Source organism: Gadus chalcogrammus, chromosome 19 (assembly GCF_026213295.1).
Source record: "Gadus chalcogrammus isolate NIFS_2021 chromosome 19, NIFS_Gcha_1.0, whole genome shotgun sequence".
NCBI classification, from domain to species: Eukaryota; Metazoa; Chordata; class Actinopteri; order Gadiformes; family Gadidae; genus Gadus; species Gadus chalcogrammus.
In genome coordinates, this window is record NC_079430.1 from 10419854 (window position 1) to 10436185 (window position 16332).

At 50.3% G+C, this 16332-nt stretch overlaps 1 protein-coding gene across 2 annotated transcripts in view; it reads left to right on the forward strand.

The window, feature by feature from the left end:
• The window catches only part of ttc28 (tetratricopeptide repeat domain 28), a 49394-nt gene extending 33324 nt beyond the window's left edge, over window positions 1-16070 (forward strand). For both annotated transcript variants that reach the window (XM_056578223.1, XM_056578225.1), the window contains 21 exons: window positions 371-531; window positions 948-1436; window positions 2015-2207; window positions 2496-2576; window positions 2734-2986; window positions 4493-4602; window positions 5915-6044; window positions 6309-6536; window positions 6929-7100; window positions 7255-7369; window positions 7812-7991; window positions 8278-8837; window positions 9703-9950; window positions 10348-10472; window positions 10798-10875; window positions 11645-11816; window positions 12225-12301; window positions 12511-12640; window positions 13159-13266; window positions 13376-14012; window positions 14332-16070. In XM_056578223.1, the coding sequence (XP_056434198.1) occupies window positions 371-531; window positions 948-1436; window positions 2015-2207; window positions 2496-2576; window positions 2734-2986; window positions 4493-4602; window positions 5915-6044; window positions 6309-6536; window positions 6929-7100; window positions 7255-7369; window positions 7812-7991; window positions 8278-8837; window positions 9703-9950; window positions 10348-10472; window positions 10798-10875; window positions 11645-11816; window positions 12225-12301; window positions 12511-12640; window positions 13159-13266; window positions 13376-14012; window positions 14332-15589 (5505 nt within the window). In that variant the 3' untranslated portion in view covers window positions 15590-16070. The remainder of the gene's footprint in view (window positions 1-370; window positions 532-947; window positions 1437-2014; window positions 2208-2495; window positions 2577-2733; window positions 2987-4492; window positions 4603-5914; window positions 6045-6308; window positions 6537-6928; window positions 7101-7254; window positions 7370-7811; window positions 7992-8277; window positions 8838-9702; window positions 9951-10347; window positions 10473-10797; window positions 10876-11644; window positions 11817-12224; window positions 12302-12510; window positions 12641-13158; window positions 13267-13375; window positions 14013-14331) is intronic.
• Window positions 16071-16332: the final 262 nt, after the last annotated feature.

Here is a 16332-nt window from a genome sequence, read left to right on the forward strand (position 1 = left end):
GGTCTGCCCGTGCTCAGAGTGTATGCTCTTTTGTAACTGTACAGCCCTTTGGAAAATAGCGTCCACAAAGTGATGTACTTATAATGTGTGTGCTTGCGTTTGTGTGTGCTTGTGTATGTGTGTGTGTGTGTGTGTGTGTGTGTGTGTGTGTGTGTGTGTGTGTGTGCTTGCGTTTGTGTGTGCTTGTGTATGTGTGTGTGTGTGTCTGTCTGTATGTGTGTTTGCTTGTGTATGTGTGTGTGTCTGTGTGTGTGTGTGTGTGTGTGTGTGTCTGTCTGTGTGTGTGCATGCTTGTGTGTGTGTGCTTGTGTTTGTGTGTGTTTGTCTGTGTGTGTGCGTGAATGCATGCTTGTGTGTGTGTGTTTGGCAGGCGGCGTTCCGGGCGCTGGGGAACCTGGGGGATGTGTGTGTGTGTCGGGGAGATCTTCCGGCGGCTACGCGGTTCTACCAGCAGCAGCTCAAGCTGGCCCAGAAGCACAAGAACCAGAAGATGGAGGCAGATGCTTATTCAGCACTTGGCTCGTCCCACAGGTAGACCAGCAGAGAGATGTGTCTGTTTGCTGTTTAATAACTGTTGTGTGTACAGCTCAAGTGGTTTTATTTGGGCATCGGTTGTGTCCACTTTAATACCCATATAAAGCCTGTTGTGGGCACCGCTGCCAACTGTTTCAATTTGGCACAACCAATCAAATCCCTTTCCGCCTGTGTTTCGTCCTCAACGAATTGCCCTTTTCGCTACTTGGAAATATGTCGTGCTACGGAAGCTGTGCTCCATAAGCCATTCCACGTTGTCATGAAGTATGATGACAACCGAGAGAAAACTAGTGCTCTTACACTTATTCAAACAATTTGCTACTATTTCCTATTAAGTCATTTATCAGACGCTTTTATACAAATTGATTGAAAAGCTCTTAAATATCCCTCCCCCCCCGAAACCCCTCATAAAGGCTCCAGCGGCAGATGGAGTCGGCGCTGTCCTTCCACAGCCAGGAGCTGACCCTGCGCAGGGACCTGTGCGACCAGCAGGGGGAGTGCCAGGCCCTGGGCCACCTGGCGGCCGTGCACATGACCCTGGGCGACTACGCCACCACGCTGCAGTGCTACGAGGCCCAGCTGGTGCTGGCCCAGGGGCTGCGCGACGCCCGGCTTGAGGCTCGGGTGCACGGCAACATGGGCATCACCAAGCTGAACATGGGGCTGTTCGAGGAGGCCATCGGCTACTTCGAGCAGCAGCTGGCCATGCTGCAGCAGCTGAGCGGCGCCGAGGGCGTGCTGGACCGCGGGCGCGCCTTCGGGAGCCTGGCCGACTGCTACGATGCGCTCGGGGACTTCGAGGAGGCCATCCAGTACTACGAGAAGTACCTGAGCGTGGCCCAGAGCCTGGTGCACATCCAGGACCAGGAGAAGGCCTACAGGGGGCTGGGGAATGCACACCGGTAGGTTGGGGGACTTAGGCAGAGGTTGGATTACTGGCTTACATTCTAGCCGTTCACTAATGAACCAGGTGATTAATTTATGAGCTGGTAGGCTGTAAAGACTAAAACGACATGCATTGTATAATGGAAAAACTGTTTGCTTGCTGTCAGACCAAAGTGAAATTAGTTAAGGGGGTGGGATGGTGTAGCTGGTGTTGGACTCCCAAAAGGTCCGCAGTCTACTTGTAGGAATCCAAGATGCCTAATCCCAACCTGCTGCTAATTCTGCTGCTGCTAAGTGACTTTCTACTACTGTTCTACTATATATATCTATTATATCGTACTTATTGGTAACCATACCTGACAATACTATTCAACACCACTCTTAGGCTCGCTATTTGTCCGCCAGCAAGAATTAATCCAATTCAAGCAATGCTAATTCCATGACTAATCCTCCCCACCACCACAAATCTTTGATACGAACTGATACTGCAATACACAAAATGGCAACCCGTTAACTCAAACCATACTTGCTCACCCAGCCCAACCACCACCACCACCACCACACACCTCCACTTCCGGCTCTGCTCTCTGTCCAGGTCTATGGGTAACCTCCAGCAGGCGTTGGTGTGCTTTGAGAAGCGCTTGGTGGTAGCCCATGAGCTGGGTGGCGACGGAGGGGGCAAGGCCCACGCGTACGGGGAGCTAGGCACCCTGCACAGCCAGCTGGGCAACTACGAACAGGCCCTGTCCTGTCTGGAACACCAGCTCAACATCGCCCACACAGCAGGGGTAGGCCTTTGAGTCTGATTATACTGACAACTGGTTTTAATCGAAGGAAAATGTGGACCGATGTGTCTTGTCTTGTGATACTAAGATGTTATCAAATATTTATCATAGGCTTTATAAGGGCATGGAAGCTATATTTTTCTAGATCTTTCTGACCTTTAAATGGCCACAGTCTAACAGATACCTAAACCCTATCTGCTCTCCAATAGCATGTATCTCAAAAAATACTGGGTTCTTAGTTGCATTGAATGAAAAGTGTACTAAAAAGTAAACACTTAATACTACCAATAGGACCAATCACTGGCCGGTGAGGCTAGTGGATCCCTGGGAGGAGTTTACCAGCTGATGGGAGACAACGAGACAGCTTTGCAGGTTTGTTATTATCCATATTCACATGTCCAATGGCTTACTTTCAGTTTCACTTTCAGTTTAACTTTGAATTTCAGTTTAACTTTGACTTTCAGTTTCACTTTTCGCCGCTCACTTACAGTCCACCAATGAATTCATCAGTCTCTCCTCTCCTATGCAGTGGCACCAGAGGGCACTGGATATTGCGGAGCAAATAGGATGTGGGCGGGGCCAGGGCCGGGCCTACGGGGACCTGGGACTGACCTACGAGGCCCTGGGGAACTTTGAGCGAGCCGTGTTCTACCAGGAGCAGCACCTGAGCGTGGCGGCGCAGACCAACGACCTCCCGGCCAAGACCCTGGCCTACGGGAGCCTGGGGAGGACACACCACGCGCTGCAGAACTTTGCACAGGCTGTGATGTACCTGCAGGAAGGTAGGGAGTTCCATGGGGTTCTTTACACAGGGAAATATTCAGAGCTCAGAATGCTGGTCGTGTGTGTGAGGGATGTTAATATCTCCTGGAATCGCCCTAACAATGTCGGGGTCAAGGGAGACGTGAAGGAAAGTCTCTTGACTTTATTGTCTTGCCCCAGTTCATCCGTCCTCTCCTCAGTGTTCCCCTACATCAGCTCCTCCGTCTTCTCCACCAAGACATTGAAGCTCACCCCAGTCCCCGTTCCCACTACCTCAAATATCCCTGCAAAAACTTGCTAAATAGCTATCAAAAACTCAAGAAATGCTACAAGCTTGCTACAAGTTGTTAGACAGAGTGTTCAACTAAATGTTAGCAAAGAGTTTATCTGTTATATTTAATCTAATGGACTGGTGGGGAGTGGGAGGGAGAGATGACTAAAGCCATGAGCTCCTTTCCCAGAACTCCCTTGAACGCCAGAGAGATAAAAGTTTATAGATTGCCTATTATTTGATCAGTGCTCATCTAGTTATGCCTGCCTATGCATGCGTGCCTTGGGCAGCTTTTTGTCAATAATCCAGATTGATTAAACGGCCTTGAACTAAGCTGATTTCTCCTTAGAATACTCCCACTCACAGGCACATGAAACAAACAAACACACACAGACAAACACACACACACACACACACACACACACACACACACACACACACACACACACACACACACACACACACACACACACACACACACACACACACACACACACACACTTAAACAAAGGTAGACAGACACACACACACACACACACACTCATCTCATAAAACATTTTAATTCCAAACGTTCTAACTGAACGGGTGATTTGTCTGTTTGTTTATTTCTTTGTCCCTTGTTGTTGTTTTTGTTCTACTCCTTGTGGTCACGGCCTGTCACATTAATCACAGATTTGTTGTGTTTAAATTGGTCATTAAATCAGCGAGGAGACGTTCATAAATAAACAGGAAGTGGAGGATTAAGCCAGGAGAACATGGCTCGACGGCTCCAATTAGTCTCGCTAATTGATGGAAACATCTGGAACATCGGAGCGTCAAACGTACATTCCTCGTTGTTGAGACGCGCCTAATGAGCGCCGGAGCGTCTGTCTGGAGCGGTCTGCGTCGTGGCAACGGAAAGACGACACGCGTCGAGAGAGGAGTGGGACAAACTTCTTTTGAAATTTGAAATGGCTGACAACAAACAGGAAAATGAAAGAAAGGATGCACAAAGGCGTAGGAGTTACTAGGAAGGGATTCGCAAGGTTGCGATTGCAGCTGCAATAATGATATCTCCCTCTACCTCTCTCCCTCTCCCTCTCCCTCTCCCTCTCCCCCTCCCTCCCTCTCCCTCTCCCTCTCCCCCTCCCTCCCTCTCCCTCTCTCTCTCTCCTTCCCTCCCTCTCCCCCTCCCTCTCTCTCTCTCTCTCTCTCTCTCTCTCTCTCTCTCTCTCTCTCTCTCTCTCTCTCTCTCTCTCTCTCTCTCTCTCCCCAGGCCTGCGTCTGGCTGAGCAGCTGGGCCGGAGGGAGGATGAGGCGAAGGTGCGCCATCACCTGGGTCTGTCTCTCTGGGCCAGCGGGAACCTGGAGGACGCTCAGCATCAGGTGAGTACACACCCACTGTATTTATATATAAATATATATATATATACATCTATATTAAATGTGTGCGTGCATGATGTGTGCAAGTGTGAGTGCGTAGGCATGATGACTCATGTGTATGTCTGGTCCCGGTCATAACATTGACTTTGCATTGAGTCATTCAGCTGACACTTTTAGTGGCCAGTCTAGCCTTACATCAATTCAATCCATAGCATCGATACTGGAACAATTACAACCAACACTAAATCCTCGGGTGGCCACCTTTCTAAAGAGCGACTGGACAGAGGGACCTATTGTTGGGTCTCTTGCTCAGGGATCCACAAAAATATAGGCTGTGGACATTAGGAATGTAACCACGTTCCTTCAGCCGGGATTCTAATACCCTTACTGCTGACTGCGTTATCCTGCTCCCCAACCACACAGGAGGTCCCCTGTTTCCTGTGAACGTGCATGAACCGTGGCTCCCTCTAGTGAGGTCATTGAAGGACTGATTCTTCATTTCCTATCCAGCTCTCTGCGTGTACCAAGCGCATTTCATACATCAAAGGGTACGATGTACAGGTTAATAATAGCCTGAATATCTCACCCTCCTAAAGTTCATGGTGAGGTGGCTTCATCAACCTCCTTTTGTTGTATAAGGCCTCTACTGCCACCTACAGGCCAACACAATATGACCAGGGTTTGTAGAATAGTGAGATTCGTTGGGTATGCTCACTCAAATGTCACACACGGCGGACACGATGTAACCAGTCTAAACTGAATAAAGCTATTTTTAAAGATTTTTTATACAGTTGTATTTAGTTTCCATTTAGTTTCTATTTTTTGCTCTCAACAAATTCCAGAGGTCTGGACCTCTAGCTAGCTATTTGCACAGTAGTAGAGTAAAGTACACCTTATGTCTTCATTAGTAATACACCACAATACATACGACAATATCAATCGTGAAAAGTGACAAACGTGATGATTGTAGAGAAAAGTGCATTTTGGGTCTGTTTATCATATAATAATAATATATGCCAGTTAGGCTACATTCTCAGTATGCTTTGCCCAGTGGGACTCGAACCCCTAACCCTGGCAGTGTTAATGCGATAATTGGCGAACACAAACTGGGCCAGCACTGGTAAAAACAGTGTAAAGGTTTCAAACCAACGCCGTGAAGACTGGAACAGGAATTCCGATTTAATCCATTTCATTCATCCCAATTTGCACAAATTACGAATATCTCTGGAAAAATCGCCCCTTAGATGAGCAAAACAGTGAATATGGTAATAATGTACCATCACATTTCTCTGAATGTCTTTCCTGTGTGTTGTAGTTGTACAGAGCGTCTCTGCTCTTCGAGACGATCCGCCATGAGACGCAGCCCAGTGCAGAGAACAAGATCCGTCTGCTGGACCTCCAGACCAGCACCTACCAGGCTCTCCAGAGGGTCCTGGTCAGCCTCGGTAACTCCCTCCCTCTCCTCTCATTCCTTTAGAGGGAAATGGTTTTGCAAATCAACTCTTCCTCTTCTTGGAATTAGTTTGTTCATATCATTATCTGTACTCCTCACCGTCCCTGGAACCGACAACCTTTTGGTTTGAGTTTCTCCCCTTTGTCCCATAGTGTAAGTGGGGGCCCCCATAATGTGTGCCTCCTGAGTGAAACTATAATTAAGGGCCAAACAAATATGTAACTGCCTTGATTCCCCTCCTCCTCCTCATCCTCAGGTCGCCATGACGAGGCTCTGGCCATAGCGGAGCGGGGTCGCCCCCGGGCCTTCGTGGACCTTCTGATGGAGCATCAGAAGGGTGGGGAGCAGGCGGTGACCTCTGACCTCTACACACCGGTGAGCGTGGAGCACATGCTGGAGGTGGTGAGCAGGCAGAGGGCCGAGGTGCTCTACTACTCCCTGGCGGGAGGCTTCCTCTACAGCTGGCTGCTGTCGCCCGGGAAAGGTATGGGGGAGCACACACACACACACACAGACATGTGTGAGCATGTATGCATTGACACGCACGCACACGCGCACACACACACGTAGCACACACAGACCCACACAAACACACACATGTGAGCACATGTGCATCTCCAAGCACACACAAATATGCACGCACTCGTGCAGGCGTAGACACACATTCACACACTTACGCACATATATGCACACACGCTTGCCCTCACATACAAACACACAACCATTTTTTATTTCAATTTCTTGTCCTCAAGTGAGTAGCTTTGGATTCAAGTGTCTAAATTACTTTGTTAAAACTATATTTATTTGATGTCTTTTTTCCTAACCTATTTCATAAAGTCTTTTTTCTAACACACATTTGCTATAATTGTTTCCCAGGCATTATAAAGTTCCACCAGGTGTATCTTGGAGAGAGTGGAGGAGAGAGGTCTGAGTTCCATGAGGGCGGGGCCAGTACTGTTGGGGGCGGAGTCAATGGAAGCGGACAATCTCTGGAGCAGTACATCTCCAACGCTAGAGAGGCCCTGGGAGTGGACAGCCATTACAGCAGGTACTGGCGTGATTACCTTGCAGATAATTGGAAACATAGATTAGTCTATCTCACTAGCATCAACTAATGACTGTGCCTGTGTGTGTGTGTGTGTGTGTGTGTGTGTGTGTGTGTGTGTGTGTGTGTGTGTGTGTGTGTGTGTGTCTCTCTCCAGGAGCACTCAGAGCAGCGTCCCCAGCACCACTGCATCTCCAGTGAGAGAGAGACGGGCTGTCAACAGGTCTCCCCTGCGAGCGCTCTACGACCTGCTCATAGGACCCATGGAAATGGTCTGTGTGTGTGTGTGTGTGTGTGTGTGTGTGTGTGTGTGTGTGTGTGTGTGTGTGTGTGTGTGTGTGTGTGTGTGTGTGTGTGTGTGTGTGTGTGTGTGTGTGTGTGTGTGTGTGTGTGTGTGTTTCTGTGTTTGCAGCCGTCTAAACGTTCCTCCTCATTTGGTCATCCTGTCATGATCATGCTCATGCTGTCGTCAACGTGATGTCATCATCACGTCACCTGATGGTCATTATCCTGTATCATTACCATTCTGTCTTCATCATCCTCCTGATTTCATCGTCCTCTATTATAGTCCTCACGTCATCATCATCATCATCATCATCATCATCATCATCATCATCATCATCATCATCATCATCATGTCATCACCCTTTATCCTCGTTGTATACCCTCATCATGATGTCATAACCCTCATGTTGCCCCCGCTGGTCTACCCAGGGCCTGATGTCGAGCGCCAGCTCGGTGGGCCGGCACCGGGAGCTGGTGCTGGTGCTGGAGGGAGAGCTGTTCCTCATCCCCTTCGCCCTGCTCAAGGGCAGCTCCTCCAACGAGTACCTGTACGAGCGCTTCAGCCTGATCTCCGTCCCGGCGCTCAGCGGCCTGGGGGCCTCCATCAAGGTGGGTAGGAGACAGCCATGTTCAATATGTCGTCTTTAAAGTGTTCACGTACAACAAACCATGGAGAAAGTTCTTGTTGAGGTACCTGTCATTTGGGAGCAGGTAGGGCACCCTGCTGTACTGGGTTCGATCCCCAATGTCTGCTTCCTAACCTGTGGCCATGCTAGCATGGCCACAGGTTAGACATTGGGGATCGAACCCAGTACGCTTCGTCAGTCAATGCGCTATCCTGCCCCACAAAGAGCTTCCTCTGACCTCGTGCGACTGTGTGCCCCCTCCCCCGCAGCCCCCGGCCCCGTGCAGCGGGGTCCCCCTGTCCTGCTCCGACGGGGGCTCGGTGGCCGCCGTGGTGGGGGCCCCTCTGCTCCCCTCCAACGTGATGGACCGCTGGCTCTGGGGGCCCCTGCCCTCGGCCCAGGACGAGGCCCTCTGGCTGGGGGAGCAGCTGGGCAGCGCGCCCCTCACCGGAGCCGCCGCCACCAAGGAGCGGGCGGTGGAGTTGCTGAAGCAGGCGCAGTGCGTCCACTTCGCCACGCACGTCTCCTGGAAGCTGGCCGCGCTGGTTCTGGCCCCCAGCCAGGACAGTCCGGGGCGGGGGCGGGGGCGGGCCGGCGGCGGCCGACCCGCGGAGAAGGCGCCCTGCGGCGGGGTGGGTGCCGCGAACGAGGCCCCCAGCAGCGGCAGTCCGGACGGACGCGGGGCCGCTGGGGACGTGGAGAGCGAGGACGGGGAGAGCGCGGTCAGCGATGGGGAGAGTGTGGCCGACAGCCCGGCCCTCCAGGACTTCCTGCTCACCGCGGCTGATATACTCAACCTGAGCCTTAACGTCAAGCTGGTGGTTTTGAGGTATGACCGACAACCTGTGACCCAAGGACCTACCTAAAAGATCACGATTACATCTTATATATTACCTTGTTCTCCGTTAGGTGTTATTATTTGTTGAACCAATTCATTCTTACATTAACCACTGTGCACTACTTTTGCTGTTGATCTTTCAACAGATTTTCATTTTGCTGCTACTAGTTCATTAGGGACTGGATTTATTTTGGATGTGTATTGCGGATATTCCACTTTTGACTGTTATTCATTTACAGTTTAATCTTCTCTTGTTTGATTTGCACTGTTATTTTCCTGCTTCAACACCTGAATTTCCCTTCCAGGATGAATAAGTGGTTATTTTATCTTATCTTATGTGACACAGAACTTCAAATGTCCTAGAGGTTGGTGGAGTCTCACAAATCAGACTTTAGATTAATATCTACACTCTGATAGCAGACAAGCTCTGAGTGAAGGGGGCGCGTATTTGGCAAACACATATTCAACATAAATACCAGAAATAGTCAACTGTAAAAAAGGCTCTGTAAACGTTTGAAATCCACACTGCCTAGACTGGGCAGTGTAGACACACACTTATTAAAATTCCTTTCTGAACACTTCATCCTTCAGGTAGAATATCTCTGTAACAAAACAGGAAACAGATTGTCTCCTTGATGTTTCTTGTTCCTGGCCCGGGCTCCAAGTCGTCCGTCCCAGGAGTTCTGCTGAAACATTGTAGGACCGTTGAATCCTAAATGACCCTCATACTTATTTTTAAAAGTAAAAAAGCTGAACAATGACTAATGGATCATTTGGCCCTGAACTTTAAGCAGCCCATTCCCTGGGCCGACGGATTGAGTCTTTGAAATCCGCCTTCCTGCTCCTGTCGTCCCAGGATGTTCCCCGAGTCCAGCAGCAGGGTGACCGCCGACGGGGTGGTGGGGCTGTCGCGGGCGCTGCTGGCGGCGGGGGTCCAGTGTGTGTGCGTGTCCCAGTGGCCGGTCCCGGCGGCGGCCTCCAAGGTGTTCACGCAGGCGTTCTACACGGCCCTCCTGAACGGGACCCGGGCCAGCGCCGCGCTCACCGAGGCCATGAAGACGGTGCAGAGCAGCCCCCTGTTCTCCCACCCCACCCACTGGGCCGGTGAGGGCTCCACACGCACACACACACACACACACATACACACATGCAGACACACACACATGCACACGCACACACACATAGAATTGATGACTTGTTTGGAACACCAGGTGGAGGAAGCCTGGAGTTCAACCAATGTGTTTCCATTGATGACTGCCGCTCATTGTGCTGTTAATGTGCACATGACAATGAACCTAAAACTTGAACAACATTTTTATGAAGCACAGAAAAATAAACACACATATTACCTAATTTAACCCCACTGGTTTATAAGATAATATTCACATTCTCAAAAAACAATATCAAGCTCCTAATAATTTTCTTCTATATGCCTACACAATTTTGGCTTGAGTCTCATTATGTAACTGAAGTGATTTAACCTAGGGGACTATTCTTCTAGGCTACATGCTGATTGGCTGTGATGTGAAGTTGAACAGCCCTAAGTCTATGATTGGCCAAGCCCTTACGGAGATCCTCCAATGCCCAGACAGGGCAAGAGACGCTCTTCGAGTTCTTTTACACTTGGTAAGTTTTTTTATTTAGAAACATTACCGAACCATAACGTATTTTTACATAATAAGATGATCAGTGTAATCTTTTTTAGGCACCAATGCACACTGTACACCTTTTCGGGAAAATCCACATCAGATTATGAATAATAATTGGATTATCATAATCCGTTCCACATGAAGTCTAAAACCACCAATATGCACCCAAAACTGAGAGCCTGATAAAATCACCCGGTAGTTAAATCTCCTCCACTCTGATCGTTATCTCTACCTGACGGTCCTACCAACCTAGTGACGGTTTTACCGTAACCTGCCAACCTGTGTTTTTGCTCCCTCCGCAGGTGGAGAAGTCTTTGCAGCGCATCCAGAGTGGTCAATGTAACCCCATGTACACGTCCCTGCAAAGCATCGAGAACAAGGTCTCTATCTGTGTGTGTGTGTGTGTGTGTGTGTGTGTGTGTGTGTGTGTGTGTGTGTGTGTGTGTGTGTGTGTGTGTGTGTGTGTGTGTGTGTGTGTGTGTGTGTGTGTGTAATTTAGGAGCAAGTTTATGTTGGATGCATCTGCATCTCATCATGTCTATGTCCTCATCCCTCCAGGGCATGGGCTCTGGTCCAGGTATGCCTAGGGTCTCTATGCTGGGGCTGGATTCATGGTTATGAGGCATATGTATAACTTGTCCATAGAAATTAGTGTGTGTAAAAATAGCATGCAAACCTGCTCAACTGAATCGTAATAACAAGAAAGAGGAAACAAGTCAAAGTCAAAAAGGTTAATTTGGTCTAACTTGATAAATTAACTTGTATGTTCATGTAAACAGACTAGTATTCATTTGTTTGCACCTGGCATGTTTCGACTACTTCCTGCAGTCTTCTCCAGAAGCGTCAGCTGTTGCTGTGACGCGTGTTGTGTCAGCTGATGTTATGTTCATCTGTTTACATGAACATACAAGTTAAAGAGGAAACAGGCTCTCTGTCGCTCTGGCGTGTTGTCACAAGGACACGGTGTGTGTTTTGTTTGCATCTGTACTTTAACCCTGTCCATGTCCATGTCCCCACGCACACAGAGATCCATATCTGTGTGTTTAGGGGAACATTTGTGTGTTTGAGTTGGAGACTTTGGGGCATTATGTCCATGTACACACAGTCCTCCTCCAATGTTGAAGCACGGTCTCCTCTGGTCTCCATCAGGTGGGTGGGGTACCTGGCTGGCAGGCCCTGCTGTCTGCGGTGGGCTTCAGGTCTGACGGCTCAGGGGGCGGCGGGCCGGGCAGTCTCCCTGCTGCCTCCGCGGTCTTCTTCCCCACCATGGACCCTGGGAGCCGCCTGCAGCAGTGCAGCGCCACCCTACAGGCCCTGCTTGGTACTACAGGCCTTTATCTCAAAAAAAAAAAGAAAAAAAAAAAGCAATTGCCCACTACCATAGCTGTTCCTCCAGAGTGTTTATAGGGTTACTCAATCACCGCCAGGGTCTGGTTTGGTGTTCTCAAATAAATCCTGGTTAATTTCTTAGATATATGTTTGGTCAGGAAAGTCGACTGTTTCGGGAGTTGTTTTTAGAGGACACTAGAGGAAGGATTTCTCAGGACATGCAAGCAATCGATACTGTTCCGTAATCACGGCTTGCTTTTGAAATAAGCGTGCAGCTGAAACAAGTGGCAGAGATCAAACCACCACTCATTGACATTATAATCAATGTTTAACCTCTCTATCTCTTTACTTTAGTGTGACATCCTATTACATTGTGTTCTTTTGTACTGTGTGTTGCCAGGTCTCCCTCCTGCAGCTCTGCTGGCTCTGTGTAAGCTGGTGACAGAGTCTGAGAGTGGAGAACAGCTGATCAGCAAGGTACGGTCACACCCCGGCACAAGGCCCTGCCTACTGCTTTCACATCACCCCATCTACCCCGTGTGGCCCGGGTGATTAGATCATCCTAACCGTCTCTCCTGGCTTCACTAAAAAAGGCTCCATGAGAAGACATCTAGAAATGTACTAACACAGCCCGCATGTATTTGTGGGATTCAATCTAAATTCACCTCTCTATCTTTTCCTCAAAGCTTCACCAGGTGCTGGTGCAGCTGCAGTCAGGTGACAAAGATCAGGACTTCTCATTGGTTCCCATCCAAGTGTCTATAAGTGTCCAGCTCTGGAGATTGCCCGGGTGCCACGAGTTCCTGGCCGCTATCGGTGGGTCTACTCTAAGCTACGCTAATTCTGTCTGGTTGTCTCTTACAGACAGAAATAAACGTTGTCGTTGTTGGCGATGAAATTGATTAACGCATTGCTATAAATGATAATAAAAGTGATGATTCATTATTTATAAGATAGTACTTAGTGTAAAGGCTTGTGATTAAAAGTAAGAGCAAATGGTATTCATAAAGCACTTTGCCAACCACCATTGTTCGAGATCGAAAGTATTTTTAAATGAATGGCTCACCTTTCATCACACACACATATGCACACACACACACACACACGCACAGGCACACGCACTCGCGCACCAGTGACAGTGCCCAACCATGCACAGCAACACCCAGCACATCAGGAGCGTCTTTCTTGCTCAAGGACACCTTGGTACCGCCGTGGTAACCAGCGAAGGAGAAGGCGAGGATCAGCACCAGCCACCCTTCCCGGTCGATCTGCGACCTGCTCCGCCTGCTGTTCTTCTATAGCCCTCTAAGCTGTCTCACCCGTGTCTCTCTTAGGATTTGACCTTTGTGAGGTCGGCCAGGAGGAGGTGGTTCTAAAGACCGGGAAGCAAGCGAGCAGGCGTACCATGCACTTTGCGCTCAATTCTCTCCTGGGCTTCTTTGGTGAGGAGGAGAGAAAAAAACCCACGCAAAACAAACGTGTTGATTGTGCATCTCCAAATCAGAGTGTCAACCTCACTTCTCCTCTTTTTGCTGTTTTTTTGTTCTTCAGACGCTTCGGAGCTCCCCAAGCGTCAGAGCATGGACAGCTCGTCCTCCCTGGAGTCCCTGTCGTCCTCCCAGTGCACCACCTCGTCCCAGGCCCAGTCCCTGGCCCCGTCCCTGGGCGGCTACCAGACCCAGCCCCCCTACCCTCCCCCCGTCTACCCGGACACCCTCTCTTGCGACGCCATCTCCGTCTACAGCCTCAGCTCCCTGGCCTCGTCCCTCAGCTTCCTGTCCAGGCCCGAGCCGGCAGGAAGTGACCTCATCAGCCAACACGATTTAGACCGACACCGGGCCGGAGGAGCAGGAGTGGGAGGAGGGGGAGGTCGGCACACGGACGGACTGTCGCTGGGTCGGCTGGGTGGTCGGGGCGGTGCCACGGGAGGGAAGCAGGGAGGAGAGGAGTACGATGGGTTCTCCATTATAAGCAGCGAACCGTTAGGAGGAGCAGGGGCAGGAGGAGGAGGTGGGAGGGACTATGGCACGCTGTCGTTACCCGGGGGACACAGGCACAACAGAGGAGGAGTCGGAAGAGGAGGAGCCGCCATTTCTTCCAGGGGATCTATCAGCACTCCGACGTCTCCGGTCAAAGCCCCGCCCGTGGCCATACAGATCTCCACCAGCCCCAAGCATGTGCCTGCACTGTAAGTGGCCCCGAACAGAGACAACAGAAAACAATCCGGAGATCGTCAAACCCATCCTGAAACATAATTTCAAGGGTGATCTATTTCAATGCTTGTTTCAGTTAGACTAAAACCACCAGCTTTTTCCAAGCCGAATTATATATACAGTACATGCATATGTACATTTTAAAGGTGAAATTTTGTTTTAATGATATAAAAAAGATGCATTTATTGTTTTAGATTTTTGTTGTATAGATGTAATAAATTGTCGGGGTTCAGCCATTTTAATATCAAGCCCTCATCGTGGCCATCGGTAAACACACTCCTTTATATCCTCCAGCTCGTCGCCGCTCAGAAAGGGCAAGCTGTGCAGCTCCGAGTCGGACCAGTCCAGCACGGAGACGGACAGCACCATCAAGTCCCAGGAGGAGCGGGTCCCGACGGCGCTGCTCGACCCCCAGGAGCTGGCCCAGAAGATCCTCAAGGAGACCCAGAGCCACCTGGAGGCGGTGGACAACCTCCAGAAGCTCAGCAGCACCAGGGGCCCGGCGTGCGTCAGACCCGAGGGGAAGCGGGCCGCCCGGGGCGGGTCCCTCTCCTCCCCCGCCACGGCGCCCTCCTCCCCGTCCCTGACTCCCCCGGGGGGCGCGGGCGGGCGCGGGTTCTGCCCGTCGCTGACCAGTGCGTTCAGCCGGCCCGGCAGCCGAGGCAGCCTGAAGGCCTCCTCCTCGCCTCTGTCGCACTCCTCGCCTCTTTCACCCTCGTCCGCTCCTCTCGCCAAAGGACCGCCGCCGCCGCCTCCGCCGGCCCGGCCGAAGAAAACCAACCGCTTATCGTCGTCGTCGTCGGCGCCGTCGATCTCATCGCTGAAGCCACACTCCGCGCATCACAGCCCGGCTGTCTCTCGCTCTCCCTCTCTGTCCTTCTCCCTCAAAGACCACGCCTACCTTTGCCCTCTGTCTTCTCCTTCTTCCGCGCTTTCGCCGGACCCGGAGCGGCAACGGGCGCCGCTGGCCGCCTCTAGGTCGCATACCTCCAACACGTCGCCCGCCTGCTCCTCGGCGGACCTCTCCATCTCCCCCGTCTCTTCCCCCGTGGGCAGCGCCCCGTCCCCGACCTTCTCCCACTACTCGACGGGGTCCTTCTCCGCCTCCCCCAGCCCCACGGCCAACGCCCCGAGACGGAGGCACAGCGAGAGGGCCGGCAGCGGGCCGGCGGACGACGGCGTCCAATCCGTCCGAAACTTGAAGAGCTTCTGGGCCAACATGAGCCAGAGGGACGAGGGTCCGAGGCCAGAGCGCGTTCCCGCCGGCGAAGGCGCTAAGAGAATGAGCACGGTTCCACGGGACGTCCTGGGTTTGCTGAGTCTTTCCCCGAGACACGAAGGCACAGGTGAGAATCGAATCGCCGGGACACAGGCCTCCGGACAGGGGAGGAAAGCGGAGTCAAAGCCGCCAACTTTATCGACATCCCAAAGTCTGGTCAGGAAGTCTAAGGAAGTCGGATCGACGGTGAACTCTTGTCCCGGAAAACTCCCCTCTGAGAACGGATACAAGGTGATCTCAAGCGGGAAGTTTTTCCCTTCATCAAAGTGTTGATGGTATGTTTGAAATTTGGAGACCCTTCTGGAGAAGCCAGTATGGATCACTCGCTCTGTGTATCCACTATCAATTGGGAAAGGTCATTGAGAATGATTTGCTCCATGAAATAAGACTGTAAAGACGTATCACACTTATGCTTGTGATGATTGTGCCTTCTTATGTAACTGGAAAGATACAATATAATTGTTGTAAAAAGTGTTAAATATTAGCATTTTACATTTGTTTTTAACTGAATTAAAAGGGACGTATTCCGAGGCCTTTATAAGCACACTGTAAAGAGACTTTGACAATGCCTGCTGCAGTTTGAGAACGTGTATTGCATTTAGTCAACCCAAATGCTTGCTACATTTGTGTGTGTTGATTAACTACTTGGCTCCGGAATTCTTGTTATAAATAATTGATCATGTCAGTTGCGAGTTATTTTGTAAATTAAAGCATTTTCCATTTGTATAACAAGTTTTGTATGTGCAATTAAATGATGAACATTTTATATTATTGGACTGCGTGTCAGCATTTGAACATTTTAAAATCGTGACACATTCCACTACACATTAAATCAATGGTATTATTAATGTTTTGAGTGTGTGTGTGTGTGTGTGTGTGTGTGTGTGTGTGTGTGTGTGTGTGTGTGTGTGTGTGTGTGTGTGTGTGTGTGTGTGTGTGTGTGTGTGTGTGTGTGTGTGTGTGTGTGTTTGTGGGTGTGTGTCTATGAATGTATGCGTGTGTGTGTGTGTGTGTTT